The 19,032-nt window shown below is 35.4% G+C and overlaps 1 protein-coding gene across 1 annotated transcript; it reads left to right on the plus strand.

The window, feature by feature from the left end:
• The first annotated feature begins 395 nt into the window (after positions 1-395).
• nup85 (nucleoporin 85) lies at positions 396-18,911 on the plus strand. Its single transcript, XM_059347508.1, has 19 exons — positions 396-546; positions 1,627-1,717; positions 2,123-2,279; positions 2,383-2,453; positions 2,540-2,583; positions 3,212-3,281; positions 3,407-3,528; positions 4,813-4,947; positions 5,630-5,752; positions 7,362-7,493; positions 7,585-7,691; positions 9,142-9,225; positions 9,340-9,405; positions 10,001-10,152; positions 10,791-10,908; positions 13,106-13,206; positions 14,571-14,722; positions 16,508-16,609; positions 18,708-18,911. Exons 1-19 carry the CDS (start codon positions 514-516, stop codon positions 18,804-18,806), a joined length of 1,959 nt encoding a protein of 652 aa, XP_059203491.1. The 5' UTR covers positions 396-513; the 3' UTR covers positions 18,807-18,911.
• Positions 18,912-19,032: the final 121 nt, after the last annotated feature.

The following is a 19,032-nucleotide window of genomic DNA, read 5'->3' on the forward strand; positions in this document are numbered from 1 at the left end:
CAAATTATGCAGCTTTTAGTTGTTTTTCTTCTACTCCATGAGCCAAACACAGCAGCTGGAAAAAAACTAGCTTTTTTAAAAAATTTAAATAAATTTTTTTTTTTAAATTCACAATAACAATTTACAATATATACAGTATTTGCCAGGGGGTTACAGAAAGAAAAACACAAAATCAGACAAACATCAATTCCAAAACAGAGATCCAAAATAAACACAGGGTAACACACAGAGACAAAATAATAATAATAATAATAATAACAATAATAATAATAATAATAATAATAAACATGATGTATAATTAATCAATAAATAAATAAATAAAGTATTTGTCCAAAACAAAAACAGGCAGGAGGAAGGCCAGCCCTGTCCGTGACGTCATCGACCCTGCGCCGTCGGGGCTTGAATGACAGAGGCGCGTAAGCAGCAACTGCACCTGTGGTTCATGGCGTGGAGTTTCAATAGCTGAATACTTAGTTAATTAATAGTTTATTGTTTTGATCATATTGTTCCATAATGGAGGAGTTAGACGTGGAGCCGGCCGTCACCGTAAGTAACCGATTTAGCGCAGTTTTCTCTCTTTCTCCGCCTCTGAACAGCGAAGCTAACAAGCTAACTGGCTACAAGATCACTAAAAGTCTAATGTACCGGTAGCTTAATGTTGAATTGTGACAGATACACAGGAGGTCCTATAACAGGTGGTGAAGGTTATTAACAGAAAATATGCCTCTGTCAACATGTCATAAAAGTGTCAAACTCTTAAAAACACAATAGATCCAGTGTTAGAATAGTAGAAAGCAGTGAAAGTAAGCAAGTACTACAAGTACTGTACATGTTGTAGTTTTCTTTCTTTCTTTTCTGCACATTCTTCACTTAATTTGCATAGGTTGTATATAGTATATTGTTAGATGTCTTTTTCTATTACATTGTTTATTTTTTTTATCTTTATCTAAAAGGGAAATTATTTTGTGTGCAATTTTTGGCTGTAACAAAGAAATTTCCCCGCTGTGGGATTAATAAACTCTAATCTACTTAAGTAAAACATTGAGGTACTTGTACTTTACTTGAGAATTTCTAATTTATGTAGCTTTATACTTCTACTGTACTACATTTTTAGGCAAAAATTGTACCTTTTACTCCACTACATTTAGCTGCCATGTTTAGTTACTATTCAGATCGAGATTTAACATAAAATATATGATCAATTTAAAGTGTTTAGACTTTTTTTGTTTAATTAAATCTTATAAAAGTCATTATATTAGTTATTATTATGTAATTAAATGAGCCCTGTCTTAACACAATTAAAATGCTGCTTATAAAAGCATCAATACAAATAATGTAATAACATATTCAGAAAATATAAAACAATCTGAGTGGTTCCATTCTACATAACGAGTGTTTTTACTTCTGATTCTTTAAGTACATTTTGATGCTGACACTTTTGTACTTTTACTTCAGTAAGTGTCGAATGCAGGACTTTTATTTGTAATGGAGTAATTTCACAGTGTGGTGTTAGTACTTTTACTTAAGTAAGGGATCTGAATACTTCTTCCACCACTGGTAGATAATATTTGACTCTTTCGTCACCTGTATCAGGGTAATGACTCTGTCTCTCTTCTCTAAATGCAGAATATTCCTGCAGCCAGTGATGGGAAGCATTTGGGGTTTGCATGGGGTCCAGGTGACATCCTTGTGTATGAGACGCTTTACAAAGCAGCAGGTAAGTGTAGATATTAAAACAGCCCTCTCTTTGTTTTTACACCCTCTTGCCCGTCCTCTTTGCCTCATAACATACAGGTACATTTAAAAAAATTACAATATCATGAAAAAGTTCAATATTTTTTGTCAATCATTTCAGAAAGTTTTGCGTTTTCATTATCTCTAAGCGAGAATCATCAAAATTGCAAGAAAAACAGGCTTGAAATATTTCACTCTACGTGTAATCAATCTATATAATATATGAGTTTCACTTTCTGAAATAATTGACAAAAAATATTGAACTTTTTCACGATATTCTAATTTTTTTGAGATGTACCTGTCGATAATAAAACAGCCCTCTCTTTGTCTTGCCCGCTCTCTTTGCCTCATAACATTTCTGTTCTCGCCTTCTGTCCTGTATATTTAGGTGCTAAAGGATCAGGCTCCCCCGTCATCCATGAGGTCCGGAAAGATGAGGACATATATTCCCCCATTCTACGCAAACTCTTCAATGAGTCACATCACATCTTTGTTGGCCTGCAGACAATTAGAGAGGACCTCCCCAGCAAGAACAAAAAACCCCAGTAAGGCCATCTGATGGCTCTCTTCTTGTGCATGTCACTGTGTTGTTGTAATAGAAGGCAGAAATGATTGCATATCATGATTTGTCTCTGTCTTGCTCCTTAGATTTGTCAGCATCAGTAAAAACTATAGATCTGTGATACGAGCCTGTATGGAGGAGCTTCAGCAAGTTGCAGGTCAGACTTTTGAAAACTACATTTGAAATTTTAGCCTTCAATGTGAGTACTTTGGGATGATGAAACTCACATTTCTCTTTTTGCAGTTTCTACAAGAGATTCAGAATTGGCCATGCAATATGGAAATCAGGTGTGTACTATTACTGTACAGTATGTGTATCTGCGCCACAGCATGACTTTACATCAGGGGTCTCAAACTCAAATTACCTGGGGGCCGCTTGAGGCAGTATCAAAATGACCAAAAAAAGACACAATGACTAAAAAAAGACACAAAATTACAAAAAAAAGACACAAAATGACCAAAAAAGATACAAAATGCCCCAAAATACACAGAATTACCAAAAAAGACACACAATTATTAAAAAAAAACCTCACAATTATTAAAGAAAGACACAAAATTACCAAAAAAGTAATTAAAGGGACCTTCCACACACAACACGGTAAAGTGCCATTCATAAAAAACTCACATTAAACTTTCATATCAAGGTGGGGGCCACAAAATATCGTCACGAGGGCCTCAATTGGGCCACGGGCCGTGAGTTTGAGACCCATGGCCGAGAGGGTTAATTAAGGGTTCAGCTTTAAAGAAGAATTTGAAAATGTAAATGACAGTTGCCATGACTTAAAACCAACGATCAGTTGATCTTAACCAATCAAGACTCTTTATTCTAACGATGGCACAGTCTTCAGTGCTGAACAGAAAGTTTTGAGGATTTCCAAGAACTGTCCTAACCTCAGCCTTTGTTTTGGTGTTGCAGGTGTCCATTCTGTTGGCCATAGAGCTGATCTGGAATCTGTGTGAAGTGCTGTTCATTGACGCTGCTCCCGGTAAGACTTTGACTTGCAGTTAATCTCTCGTTGTGTATTTGGAAACATTTTACAACTCAACAACATGAACGCATTCAAACAAGCAAGTCAGCTGTGTGTGTGTTTGTTTGTGTCTGTGTCCTCAGCCGGTTCCCTGTTGCTCCACCTGCTAGACTGGGTCAGGCTGCACAAGGCAGATGTGGATGAGAAGGCCAGAGAAGTGCTGCAGAGTGAGAGTCCTGCTGAGCACCACGACTACTGGGATGTGGTGGGTGCAGCACACACACAAGTGTTTATATATATATATATCAGGGTTCGTACGTCCTACATCCTTTTGTAGTATTTGTAGTTTTTCCACCCATTTTCAGTCATTCATTTCAGGCCAATGAAATGCATCAGAATGCATGTGGGAGTGTCGCAATGCAACATGTTTGGCAATAATTTTGGCTGTGATACTGCAAATGGCATGATTTTTGGAAGATTTCTTGTAATTAAAATTTCAATTTTTCTAATGGGTCTATAATAATACACTGTGTACAAATTTACTACCCTTTCAGACCCTTCGGGCTGAAAATTTCCACTTCCAAAAAATGCTATAAAAACGTTACAGATTAATATTTTTTTCTACTTTTTCCCCACATAAACCTCTTAAACAACTTCCGGCCTGCTCAAAATGACCAAATTAGATTTTAAAAAAAACTTAATTGAAGATTTGGACAAATAAACTAAACTTGTCATGAAAGCCAAAGGTATAAGCACTCAAATACTTTTTGAATTTCATTTCTATCTGCTACAGAGGCTGAAAAATCTATTATTAAAACTCACATTAAACTTTCATATTAAGTTGGGGGCCACAAAATATCGTCACGAGGGCCGCGAGTTTGAGACCCATGCTTTACATCATATATGTGAAAATAAGTCTAATGCACAAACAGGATGACATCTGAGTATTAGTTTCTGAGCGGAGTAAGGTAATCATTCCTTTAATATTTATTATCCTTTAGTTGAATGGTTATTTTGTATAATTTATGATAACAAGAACATTTTATTTGCATTTTATTTTTATTAACAGTACATTGATATTTATGCTAAAAAAAAATGCTATAAAAACGTTACAGATTAATATTTTTTTCTACTTTTTCCCCACATAAACCTCTTAAACAACTTCCGGCCTGCTCAAAATGACCAAATTTGTTTTTTTTTAAAACGTAATTCAAGATTTGGACAAATAAACTCAACTTCTCATAAAAGCCACAGGTATGAGCTCTCAAATACTTTTTGAATTTCATTTCTATCTGCTACAGAGGCTGAAAAATATAGTATTTAGTAGGAAGCGTTGACACTTCTGTTGAGTTTCCAGAAAAATTTCAGGTTTTAGAGGGTTATTTTAAAATCGCCCAGAGGTTTAACAGGCATTTTTTCAAGGCGTTTTAGGCCTAAATGGGTTCAAAGAGCCGGCTCTTTGAACCCATTTGATTTTGACGCATCACTAGTCTGCACCTAACCCTGGTTTTGAGTGAATTGTCACATGTTGTGTGTCTGTGGTGTGCAGGTGGTGAGTTACGTGCTGCAGGGCAGGTTGGAGGAAGCCAGACAGATGCTGGTGAAGCAGGCCACCCTGCAGCCTGCTGCCAGGAGCATGTACAAGCTGATGGACACTCTGCTCAGCAAGATGCCGTTCTACAATGTAAGATCATCTTTCAGTGGTTTGTCTCATTTGGTAGCTTTAGTCTGCACTGGCAAGATTACATTTACATTCAATTTTATATTCCTGATAGCCAGAATTAGTTCACACATGGTTTGATCTCAGCTGTGAATGGATTTATGTTTGTCAAGTGGAATAGGTGCATAAAATGTGACTTGGTCAGGCGGTTCTGGTTCATTACATAGTTTTGAAAACACACGTGCAGAAATCATACATATGCATGCTTAATATGCACAACTAACACCTTCCTGTGTAATGTAATTCAGCAGAATGACCACAAGCCGGCTTCTCAGAAGATATAAGCTTCACAAAACAAGCTTCATTGCAGCAGTTTTTGCTCGTTAAGAGGAGTAAGAACGTGTCTCCGAATATCTCCAGTAACATCAGAAAAACTTGCTGGATTTGTCGCTAGTCGCTTTTTTGAAAAATAGTCGCTAGGGGAATCTGAAAAGTTGCTAAAAAAGCGACTCAAAACAAGTCGAAAATAACGTCGTGTGTTGTTGTGCTCACACAGTGCGAGTAGAAATCATTCGTGGTGAATTGATATTTATGATCATGTGAAATTTCAGCAGCGATGCATGTTATTCATGAATGTAGGGGAAACACTGTACCTGGTAAACAAACTAATGGAGGTCTGTCTTTCACACCGTTTAAACCTTCTTAGCCGGGTGGCAACCAGACGCTGACGGAGTTTGACGTGAAGTGGAGACACTGGCACGAGGAGGTGGACCGCTGCCTGCAGGACAACTCGTTTGCCAGCAACCAACATCTGGAGATCATCTGCAAGGTCGGTGCCATCAGCAGCCCAAACTGCTGTCCAGCTATTTTTTTTTACATGTACAGAAGTCCCGTTATTTAAAAAACTTTCCCCACATCATCTCTCTGTGTGCATCTGCGTGTGCGCGCTGAATAGGGTTGTCAAAAGTATCGACACTCAAAAAAGTATCGATACTAAAACGTTGTATCCGGATACAATACTCATTTTCAAAAGTATCGTGTTATTATTAGCCATTAGCCACAGATAGCAGTTAAAGGCTGATGTCACATTAATGACTATAAACAACGTAAATAAATAAATCAGGCATGTAGTATGCCCATATTACGTTAATTGACAGTGTCAGTATACATAAGCATTAAGAGTTAATAAGTTTACATAAATGTTGGTGACTGAAAAGTGTTATTTTCTCTCTTGAAGTCCCTGAATGAAGCAGAGAAAAGTCGACTTATCAAGCTTGCCTAATATTGTGCACAGCGTACAACCTCAACATATTGTTCTAATTGTTATTGTTTATTGTATTTATTTATTTTTTGCACTACCTCAGACCCGAAGCTTGTTATCATAGTTGCAGTTTCTTTTTGCACAACTGTTTTTTATTATAAATATTTAACCTGTGGTTCTGTTCATTTTTACATGTTGCGTTATTCTTGTTAATTACAAATATTTCTGTTAAATTTTGGGGTCTTTGTTTTTATCCTGGTGGTGTCGAAAATGGGTTCGAGTATCGAATATTTTCCTGAGTATCGGTATCAAGTTGAAAATTTTAGTATCGTGACAACCCTAACACTGATCTAAATCCTATCAACCTGTCCGGCTGTCAGAGGTCCAAACACACTGCTGCATTATGCCGTTTGTTAGCTGCGAGCTAACATTAGCTAACAATTAAAGTTGTGTTAATCACAAAAAGCTACTTCCTGTCCCTAAACAATGCAGCTTTTAAAATAAAAGTAAGTGTTAAATCCACCACAGAATTTACAAGAAGACTGTCAAAATAAGATAAATAAAACATACAAGAACCTTTATTCTCCTTTTCAATATTTCATTAAAATATGCGGTAACGCTTTATATTAAGGTCCTTGTAATAACCATTAATTAACAAGTAATAAGCCCCTTCTAAGTCCTTACAAGATGCTTATTAACATTATTGTGTGTTTATAAGCTTATATAAGTGTTAATAATGGCATTATAATACAGCTAATAGCAGGCTACAAGAGATTTATAAGCACTAATAAAAAAACTTGTTAACAGTTTGCAAATGCTTAAGAACATTAATAAAAGCCTCATGAGTATCTTATAATTGTTAATAATAGCATTACAAACACCCATGACCCACCCATTATGTCTTTGCCATGCCTTTATTAATCTTATTTTGTTTGCTTATTGATATTAAAATATGCTTTATTGCTCATCTATTATAAGTTAACTATAATTTAACTATGCTTGTTGCAACTACCGGGTCTAAAGCGAGAACAATCCCTTATTACTTGTTAATTAATGGTTATTAAGGACCTTATTATGAAGCGTTACCAAATATGCAATAATTAAGATCAATGTATATGATGGAATAGTGGTATTTCATAACCTTTCCACCTGTTTTTCCTTTGTCACATTGTTTTAGATCCTGGTGGGGGATGAAGACACCCTGCTGGAGCACAAAGACCTACTGAGCACCTGGTACCACTTCCTGGTCACCAGACTGCTCTTCAGCCACCCGACAGTCAAACCCACTGAGTTACATTACTATGCACAGGTACACTACACTGCTGCTGCACCACTCAGCATTTATCTTTGCTGCTACTACATTCCTCTTATTTACAGTGTGTTTCATTGTTTATCTGCAGTCATGCATGACGATGTTTCTGGACTCGAGGAGCGTCCCAGAGCCGCTGGACAGCATCTTACTGGCTGCCTTTGAATTTGACATCCATCAGGTCATAAAGGACTGCAGGTAGCATTCAGACTTACACCCATCTATCAATAAATACATGTAATGAAGTACATACAGGTATATCTAGAAAAATTTGAATATTGTGAAAAAGTTCTTTTTTGTCAATCATTTCAGAAAGTGAAACTCGTGTATTATATAGATTCATTACACAGAGTGAAATATTTCTAGCCTGTTTTTCTTGTAATTTTGATGATTCTGGCTTAGAGATAATGAAAACACAAAACTCAGTGTCTCGGAAAATTAGAATATAACATAAGATACATTTTTTTAAAAGGGATATTTTAAACACAAATGTCCGGCTTCTAAAAGAAGTCTGAGGCGTTTTTTTTTTCATAAATTAGTTTTTTTCTCATGAATTTTTAGATTTCGTATTTTGATTTTTTTCTTGTACATTTCTGAGTTTTTCTCTTAAAGTTGTCGTTTTTTCCCTGTAAATTTGAGATTCTTTTCTCTCATAAATTTGTTTGTTTTTTCTTGTAATTTTGATGATTCTGGCTAAGAGGTAATAAAAACACAAAACTCAGTGTCTCAGAAAATTAGAATATTACATAAGATCAATTTAAAAAAAATGATATTTTAAACCTAAATGTCAGGCTTCTGAAAAGTCTGTTCATTTCTATCCATCAATACTTGGTTGGGCTCCTTTTGAATCATGAATTACTGCATTAATACTTGGTGGCATGGAGGAGATCAGCCTACAGCACCATGTGCAAGACTCTAAAATGTCCTGCTAGATGGCTGCTATGTTGACTGTGGACTTCAGAAAACACAGTGGACCAACAGCAGCAGAGGACATGGCCCCAAACCACCACTGACCCAGGACCAGCACATTACACTCACCAGCAATATTCTAGTTTTATACTGAGACACTGAGTTTTAGTGTTTTCATTATCTCTAAGCCAGAATCATCAAAATTACAAGAAAAAACTAACAAATTCACAATCAAAAAATTCAATTTTACAAAAAAAATCACAAATTTAAGAGAAAAACCCCCAAAATTATGATTAAAAAAATCTAAAATGTATGAAAAAAAGACAAATTTAGAAGGAAAAAAATCACAAATTTAGAAGGAAAAAATCACAAATTATGTGAGAAAAAAAATCACAAATTTAAGAGAAAAAAAATCAAAAATGTAAGACAAAAAAATACAAATTTATGATGAATATCTAAAAATTCATGAGAAAAATACAAATTTATGATCAAAAAATTCAAATTTACAAGAAAAAATGACAAATTTAAGAGAAAAAAAATCACAAATTTACAAGAAAAACAGGCTTGAAATATTTCACTCTCTGTGTAATGAATCTATACAATGTATGAGTTTCACTTTCCGAAATAACTGACAAAAAATGTAAACTTTTTCACGATATTCTAATTTCTTGAGCTGTACCTGTACTTATGCCTCCATAGTGAAACTCTTTGCTAATCTTTCTTCCCTGTGTCTCTTCAGCATCGCTCTCAACAACTGGTGGTTTGTGGCCCATCTGACGGATCTGTTGGATCACTGCAAACTCCTCCAGTCCCACAATCTACAGTAAGGCCTCTGTTTGTACTTGCATGCTCTCTTTATCTGATTACAAGATTAAACACTTTATTCATCGTACATTTACCACGTTGTTGTGCCGTGTGTGTGTTTGTGTTTGTTCAGCTTCGGCTCCAACCTGAGAGAGTTTCTCCTGTTAGAATATGCTTCTGGTCTCTTCACACATCACAGGTACGCTAATCTAAGTATGCTAATTATCCTTATGATGCGGAAATGTGTGTATTTAATAACTGTGCTCATTTAAAGGTTTAGATTTACACAAAGTACAGTACAGGCCAAAAGTTTGGACACACCTTCTCATTCAATGCGTTTCCTTTATGTTCATGACTATTTACATTGTAGATTCATCAAAACTATGAATGAACACGTATGGAATTATGTACTTAACAAAAAAGTGTGAAATAACTGAAAACATGTCTTATATTCTAGTAAGCAAAGGGTGGCTACTTTGAGGAATCTAAAATACAAGACATGTTTTCAGTTATTTCACACTTTTTTTGTTAAGTACATAATTCCATATGTGTTCATTCATAGTTTTGATGCCTTCAGTGAGAATCTACAATGTAAATAGTCATGAAAATAAAGAAAACGCATTGAATGAGAAGGTGTGTCCAAACTTTTGGCCTGTACTGTATGAATTTGAGTTGCATGGGTTTTGGATCTGCAAATGATGAATTTTTCAAACTCAAGACAGCAGCATGGTGATATTTTAGTTTGCCTCTAGAAATGCCACATCTTACAGGATGTTTCTGTGTGTTGTGTGAAGTCTGTGGCAGCTGGCGGTGGACTACTTCGACCACTGCCCAGAGTTCGGCCGCGTCTACCTGGAGCTGCAGATCGAGCGAGTTCCTTTAGACACGGAGCGCAAAGCCCTCAAGGTGCTCAGGATCTGTGAGCAGAGGCAAATGTCAGAGCAAGGTAGCACTTTCTCTGTCCAGTATCAAACATAGACGTTAATATACACTACTGGTCAAAAGTTTTAGAACACACCAACTCTTCCAGAATTTAATTGAAAATGATGCAGTTTAATGTCTCAGTGTTCTCTGAAATGAATGCACATTTGCAACATTTAAAATTATTTATTGAGCATGATAGTGTTTTGAAAGTAAAAAAAAAATTCAAAATCACATTTTATGTTGGACTAAAGGACTAAAAAAAGACACAAAATGACCAAAAAAAGACACAAAATGATAAAAAAGACACCAAAAGACACAAAATGACTAAAAAAAGACACAAAATGACTTACAAAGACATGAAAATAATTAAAAAATGGACCAAATAGCCCAAGACTCCATAGAGTTAAGTTGTTAACCCATTTCTTGTTCCCTGAAAAAAGGCCTACTTGTATAATTCTGAAATGTACATTATTTTTTACCTTTTTTTATTTACCTCTGGCCGTTCACCACTTACCTTTGTACCCTTTCAAGCTGTTGATTTGACTTGAACTGCTTGATTTTCAATAAAAAACTGGAAAAGTTGGGGTGTTCTAAAACTTTTGACCGGTAGTGTAGGTTATGAGTTTGTTTACTGTTGTTTATTTTCTTGTCCCTGTCCAGTGCGGAGCATCTGTAAGATCATGGCTATGCGGGCCCTGAGGAACAACAGACTGGGCTCTGCTCTCTCCTGGAGCATCAGGGCCAAAGATGCTGCCTTCGCCACCCTCATTTCAGAGAAGTGAGTGCTCTTAACAACACACTAGAGGTGTGCCCTATCGAGTAAAAAAAAAAAAAATGCATATCATGATATTGGCAACATTCCTACTTCTTTTTTTTTTTTTTTTTAAATTATATTTATTGGGTTTTTAGAATTAACATGACACAAACATTAATGAGGGTTTACATGCCCACATTCTTAGATTAAAACAAAACAAAACAGACAAGACAAATTACCACTAAAACAAAGAACAAAACAAAGTAAAACAAAAAACCAATAGATACAAAAATAATAATAATAATAAAAATGACAACCCTGTATTACCTATGTAGCTGCTGTGTTGAATATTACATTTTCTTTATACACTTCATTGTCCTTTTCAAGTGTTCAACATCTTGATCGGTGACTTTCAAGATATTCAATAAATTGTCCCCATAGCTTAAAAAAAGCTCTGTATTTTTCCCTTGGTGGCACAGGTTAACTTCTCCATGGCTAGAACATTGGAAAGACTGTTAAACCAATGTTTAACTGTGGGAGAACATTCCTACTTCTTGACGTAGTGGTGTAAGGGTTTCCCATTAATGACCTAGACTGTTGCAGCTCCAGAGTCTCATGTGCTGCGCTAACGTCACATTTCAAGCTAGTGAAAGTATATTTACACTATTCATAATTAGGGCCGGGACTTTAACGCGTGAATTAAGATTAAATAATTACACAAAAATTAAAGCGTTAAAAAATTTGACGCATTTTAATCGCACCGCGGAACGTTTCTCACTGGATGAGTTTCAGGCGGACCGATTATACTGGAGCACCAACTAGCGTTCATGAGTTCAGACAACAACAAACCACAGTGAACATGAAGGAAGAAGCTGATGAGACCTTTGGTTGGCCCCGTGGATGATGGGACATTTAGTAACTAAAAACCAACGGATGGAAGCGTCCATAAGAGCATGGTTGTGTTGCTATGCAACAAGGAATTCACATATCACCATAGCAGCACATCCAGCCTCAAGTATCACCTCAATGCTAAACATATAGCAGCTAGCGTGGACGCTAATGTGGTATTCAACGGTATACTAAAAATCCATATGAAAAAAATGACTTCTCACTGTTCTCAGGTCAAATATTTATATGCGATTAAAATGCGATTAATTTTGATTAATTAATTACAAAGCCTCTAATTAATTAGATTCATTTTTTTTAATCGAGTCCTGGCCCTATTCATAATATAAAGTTATTTTGCATTGTGTCTCTGCTCATCGGAGTTTCTGTCACCCGTCAGTCAGTCAAAACCCCGACCCACCTCTCTGTCCTCCTCCGAGACATGCACGCACTCACACACACACACACACACACACACACACACACACACACACACTGAATATACCGAGCTGCCCTCCTACCTGTCTGTATCAGTCCCGTCCCCACATCATCTCTCTGTGTGCGCAGAACTAAATACTATCAACCTGTCCGGGCCGTCAGAGGTCCAAACGGTCCAAACACACTGTTGCATTATGCCGTTAGCTAACATTAGCAAACAATTAAAGTTGTGTTAATAAAAAAAAAAACTACTATTACTTACTCAGATCTGACACAAGGTTATTATAGTTAACGCTAACTAACGAAATAACGAAAACTAGATTTACAAAACTAACTAAAATTATAGTGAAAATGTCCTTCGCTTTCGTCTTTGTCAACTTTTTTCATAGGTAAACCTTTTTGGTTGATATGAAATCTATTTCTTCTATCTGGTTTAATGACTTAATAAACTTATTGGGGCTAAGATGGATCAGACAAAGGAAATAAAGGAAACATTTATTATGACTTTTTTGAATCTTGCACCAAACAAATACCCCATTACAAAAAACCTAAAACTAATAAAAACTAAACTAAAACTAAGCATTTTCCAAAAATTAAAACTAGCAAGCTCACTCTAAAAAACTCATTAAAACTAACTGAATTTGAAAACAAAAAATCACAACGAAATTAATACTAAAACTAATGAAAAACCCAAAACTATTATAACCTTGGTCTGACCACGATGAGGATGAAGTCTCGTATTCTGTCGAGGCCTGAACAAGGAAGTGTTAATCATTTCATGTGGTTTGAGGATTTTCTGGTCTTTTCTGGTCTCCCTGTGAAAGCACTTTGTTGTGAGGTTATTTTTACCCAAGTCCTTTTAAAAGACTGTGTGTTTGTGTGTGTGTGTGTGTGTCAGGTTTCTGCAGGATTACTGTGCCAAAGGGACCTTCTCTGACTTGGACCTGATAGACAACCTGGGCCCAGCCATGCTGCTCAGCGACAGGCTCACTTTCCTCGGTATGAACAAAGAGCACAAACACAACAGACACACTGCAGCGTCTGTAGCTGCTCAACTCGTGACTCACAAGTTACATTCACACATCAAGCGAGGGGACATTCAGCCAGGACAGTTTGTCTCCTGGACAGCTTCCCATCTAGTCTCTTTTAGGCAGTCACATGAGACTCACACACAGAGACATGTGTGTGCACACAGAGATAGAAGAAAAAGAAAAAGAAAAAGTGATGTACTGGTTAATGCAGCAGCATGTGACAGCGTGATACACTTGGAAAATATCAGCGAAAATAGATGAGCCATTTATAAATCCTTCAGATGCAAGTAGAGCACATTAAAGACTCTATTTAACTTTGTTAGTAGATACATTTATTAAGAAAGTGTTTAGAGTTGGACTCTGTTTGCTGAGAAAAGCACAAAAAGTCTCAAAAAGACAAGAAACTGTTTGGTAAAAGCATGTAAGTTTAGGGTTCATACGGGTGCTTGAAATCCTTGAAAATGCTTAAAAAGTGCTTGGATTTTGGATAAAGTGCTTGTAAATGCTTGAAATTCTTACTGTATTTCTCTTGCAATCTGACTATATCCATCTATAGACTATAGATAATCACATGTTCAATGTAAAAAATAATGAGTAGCCTATCTGAAATGAAGACTGTTCCTCCTGACGAAAAAATAGATGTAAAAATGGCTGAAAAACACACAAAATGACCAAAAATGGATGTAAAAATGACTGAAAAAGACACAAAATTACGAAAAATAGTTGCATTAATGACCAAAAAATGACACAATATTGTCGAATTAGAAACAAACTGACCAAAAATAGATGTAAAATGACCAAAGAAGACACAAAATTACCAAAAATAGATGTAAAAATGACCAAAGAAGACATAAAATTACCAAAAATAGATGCAAAAATGACCAAAAAAGACACAAAATTACCAAAAATAGATGTAAAAATGACCAAAAAAATACATAAAATCACCAAAAATAGATGTAAAAATGACCAAAAATACAGTCATGGAAAAAAGTATTAGACCATTGCTCCTAAAAGTGTAATACCATCACTGTTGGTATGGTTCAGTGAAATCTCCCCCTTTTAGTATGTAAGTACTCATCTAAAACATGCAATTTACAACAGGTGTAAGATACTGGAAAAGCTTGAAAATTAAGTCCTGAAGAAAGCTTGAATTTGACCACTGCTAAAGTTGTAACTAGGAATGTGAACAATTCCTTCAGACAGAAGGAGACATGATAAAGTGTTATCACACTGCATTTTTTATACTGTGCAGTATGAGAAGTAGTAATCAGGAAGTGTTGACGTGAGCCAGTGTTGCAGTCTGAAAATATTGCTGTCTTTGGTTTCCTTTAGGGAAATACCGTGAATTCCACAAGCTGTATGGGGAGAAGCGCTTCAGCGAGGCGGCGAAGCTGCTCCTCTCCCTCATGACGGCCAAGATCGCCCCCCGCAGCTTCTGGATGACGCTGCTGACCGACGCCCTGCCGCTGCTGGAGCAGAAAGAAGTGAGTCACAAACACACTATGTACGTACTGTGGGAAAAAAATCGATAGGGAAATAGTTCAAACCCATGTATTTTTTTGTTGTTTGTTTTTGTTATTAAACTCTTTATTTGAAGAAAAACAAAACAGCACATACATTTTGTAAACATATCAAGTCTTTTCATCAAAACATAAAAAGAAAGAAAATGGTTTAAAAAAAGGAAAGAAAATAAAAAGAAGAAAGAAAAAAAGAAAAAAATTAAGTTAAAAATCAAAATCACATCCTTGCAAAAGCATTTACACTCTCTATCACAATAATCCTATAAAGACATACTTATACCTAAATAGTATCAAACACATATGATCCAAACCCAAGACTAGGAAAAGACTGATATGAAACAGAGCAGATTACTACCTTAAACGTAACCATGGAGATGACGGAGCGCCGTGACTCCAGTAAAACTCCTAGATTTACTAAAGACTTTCAGTTTTTAGTCTGGGAAATCTTTTGGTGAAAGCCCAGCATAAGAAGTAATGATCATAATTTTGGCCAATTTTGACGGACTGAGCAACAAACCAATATTCATATTTAAGAAGTTGGAACCAGAGAATACTTTGAATTTAAAAAAACAACAAAATATTTATTGATTATATCAAAATCGGCATGCAGATTAATGTCCTGTTGATCAATTGCAGCAGCTCAACGCTAACACTGTTCTCTGTAGTTCAGTGCATGTCTGTGACAGGATAATAAACATGTCTGATCATGATCATGCATTTTCAATTAGTAGTCTCAAGACTTAATCTTAGAGTGGATTATGCTTTTTCCTTTGTCAAAATTAATTACTCATTTTGTTAGATCTGGAGACACAAAAATAATGAACAAAAGACGAGCTGCAGTTCTTGTAAAGTACAACAAGATGTTGTGATGTTGTCTAAGGTGTAAATAAAAACCGAATGCGATGATTTGCTAATTTCTGAATGGGTGATTCTCATGAACATGGTCTCTTAGCAAAAATCCAAGAGCATTGAATACATATTTTCTTTGACCCTTTATAACATATATAATCTAAAGTCACTGTTTAATATGAATTTATAATCTTTTTTTAAAAAAGTATTTTCTGACATTTTTTAGACACTGAGCAAAATTCATTACCGTAACACATTTTTAAATAAAAAAACAACAACGAAAAGTTATTTTTTTCCCCCTTTGGCAAGCACTTAAATATGCTCAAGTTGCTGGTATCACCAAAAAGTATTTTATTAAAATATACACATATTTTAATCTAAACAATTCTATCATTACCGTAACATTTAACCATTTTTTCTCATCAATTTTCATTCAGATTTTGTTCTTTATACGTTGTTAAAAACCATTATATTTGATTATATTCTGTGAAATTATACATTTTTAAACAAATTATTTATTTTTATAAAGTTTATTAAATATTTATTGTATATAAGTGTGGGGGAAACCATGACATTTTTATCTGGATGCATTACGGTAATGAATTTGTGAATCAAAAATATGTTTAAAAATATTATTTTAACACAAAACAATGAATTGTGCCTCATTATGGCTATATTGTTCATTCATATAAAAGTGAAATATATTTAGTTTAATAAAGTATGTCCTTATAATCTTCACAGACATAGTTTAGACTGGCTTCATGAGAATCGCCCGAATAAGAAGCATTCTGTTTTTATTTCAATTCTTTTAACAAGTGTATTAACTTCTGTTGGGATCAGGGTTGTTGCTCTGTGGACTTTTTTTTATTTTAAAGTGAACTTTGCTTGTTGAATGTTCAGGTGATCTTCTCGGCAGACCAGACACACGAGCTGATGTTCTGTTTAGAGGAACTCACTTCTTCACTGAGCAGCACAGCCGTCGGCACGGACAGGCCCATGCAGGTACGCAGCTCCTCACACAGTCCAAGACGAAGTCACGAGAAAGTCAAAATGAGAAGAAAAAAGTAAAAATGAGGAGAATAAAGTCGAAAATTACAAGAAAGGAGTTGAAATTACGAGAATAAAGTAAAAATAACAAGTTAAGTTATTAAGTTACAAGAAAAAAGTCAAAATGAGAAAAAAAGTGGAAGTCACGAAAAAAGTAAAAATGAGAAAAAAAGTGGAAGTCACGAAAAAAGTCAAAATGAGAAAAAAAGTCGAAGTAACGAAAAAAGTAAAAATTAGAAAAAGTCAAAATGAGAAAAAAAAGTCAAAATGAGAAAAAAAAGTCAAAATGAGAAAAAAGTCAAAATGGGAAAAAAATTTAAATGAGAAAAAAAGTGAGTCATGACAAAATAGTCAAAATGAGAAAAAAAGTGGAAGTCGTGAAAAAAAAGTAAAAATGAGAAAAAAAAGTGTTTTTTTGTTTTGTAATTACACAATACAGTTTCAGTTAGTTATCTTTAAAAAAAAAAAAAAAACTCTTATATTATTTCAGTTGACAAAAATATTTTTTTCAATCCTAGTTTTCTTTATTTCATTAGTTTGTGTTAACTATAATAACCTTGCAATGCTACTGCTCAATATTGGATCAATTTAAAAAATAGTGAGAGGAACTCACTTCTTCACTGAGCAGCACAGCCGTCAGCACCGACAGGCCCATGCAGCTACGCATCTCCTCACACAGCAGCTGTAGTCCTGCTCCGGGGCTGATACCAATTACTAGAGATTCTGTGTTCATATGCAGCATATAAGCTTGCATTAGCTGTTGGCTAATGTTAGCAGAAGGCTTAACTTCTCCTCATCTCTGAAAAACTTTGTGGATATTGGCACATTGGCCAAAGTCTTGCATCACATAGATTCCTCTCAGACCTCTTGCATTACAATATCCTGTAAGGCTATTGTGGAATTTTTGCTCAATGATGAAAAAAAACCTTCCAAAGCAGCTTTAAAGACGGACAGCACCAGTCAAAAGTTTGGACACCTCCTCATTCAATGGTTTTTCTTTATTTTTCATTTTCAACATTTTAGATTAATACTGAAGACATCAAAACTATGAAAGGGCACAAATGGAATTATGTAGTAAAAAAAGTGTTAAACAAACCAGAATGTTTTATATTTTAGATCAGGGGTGGGCAATTCATTTCCCCAGGGAGCCACATGACACTGTAAATGTTGCAGAGGGCCGGATCAATACTCTGAACTTAATTCTGCTCGATATGAATTTAATCGCTTTATAAAATGCAGTAAATTATTTGGTTTTAGAGCTGTTAGTGGTAAGAATATATGTTATGAAAAGACTGTTAATGGGGAGTTAGTCAAATCTAGCAGTAAAAATTGTAAAAAACAATTTATTTTAAACACAACAATCATTCAAACCACAAAAACAATATAGAGCATGTATGTTATGCAGTAAACAAACAATTTATTCACCCTGTGCAAAAAGCAAAGTGTTTTTAACAAGATAAATCTGTGCAGGTGCTTATGCATGCACACGCGCCTAAATCGCCTTCAAAATAAAAGCACTGTGGTAGTATTGATTTCTAATTTCAGGGTAACCTCACGCGGGCTGTACAGGGACAGCCCCCGGATGCCCAGATCTGTTTTAGATTATGCGATATTTAGTTATTTAGATATTTGAAGTAGTCTTTTTTTTTTTTTTTGCTTTTTTGCACACTTGTTATTCTCTGTCAGATTCATGCGCTGGTCATGTGGATGGTTTTCAGTTAACAGGTGCACCTTCTCAAGAGTTAATTTGTGGAATTTCTTGCATTCTTAATGTGTTTGAGATCATCAAAACAAAAGGTGGCGACTATGAAGAATCTAAAATAATAAACATTCTGGTTTAACACTTTTTTGTTGACTACATAAATCCATAAGTCCATATGTGTTCCATCATAGCTTTGGTGTCTTTAATGCTAATCTACTGTGTAAAAAATATAATAATTAAAAAAAAAAACATTGCATGAGCAGGTGTATCCAAACGTGTACTGGTACTGTATAATTCTCTTCACTTCTAATGTGTGTGTGTGTGTGTGTGTGTGTGTATTTGTCATTCCAGGATGAAGACATCGAGCAGACCAAAGTGGAGCTCCTGAGACTGGCCCTGGCCAGGAACCTGGCCATGGCCATAGTCAAAGAAGGGACTGTGGAAACATAACTGGCGACATTAAAATGACAGCTCTTCTTTTGCATTTTTCTATTGTACATAAAGTTCATGTAATCAAAATGTGCTCTTTGATAATAAAACAATTTTCATGATGTACGTTCTTGTAAAATCGTGCTTTTAGTGCAGACCTGGGCATTGGTCCTTGTCCGGCCCGCTTGAGGTTACCCAGAAATTAGAAATCAATACAACCGCAGTGCTTTTATTTTGAAGGCAGTTT

This window comes from Centropristis striata, chromosome 13 (assembly GCF_030273125.1).
Source record: "Centropristis striata isolate RG_2023a ecotype Rhode Island chromosome 13, C.striata_1.0, whole genome shotgun sequence".
In the NCBI taxonomy this organism is placed as follows: Eukaryota; Metazoa; Chordata; class Actinopteri; order Perciformes; family Serranidae; genus Centropristis; species Centropristis striata.

Coding starts and splice junctions, on each gene's coding strand:
- nup85 (XM_059347508.1), top strand. CDS start 514: ATGGAGGAGTTAGACGTGGAGCCGGCCGTCACC. Junction 3,529..4,812: donor ACCACGACTACTGGGATGTG/GTGGGTGCAGCA, acceptor TGTGGTGTGCAG/GTGGTGAGTTACGTGCTGCA. Junction 9,406..10,000: donor GGTCTCTTCACACATCACAG/GTACGCTAATCT, acceptor TGTTGTGTGAAG/TCTGTGGCAGCTGGCGGTGG.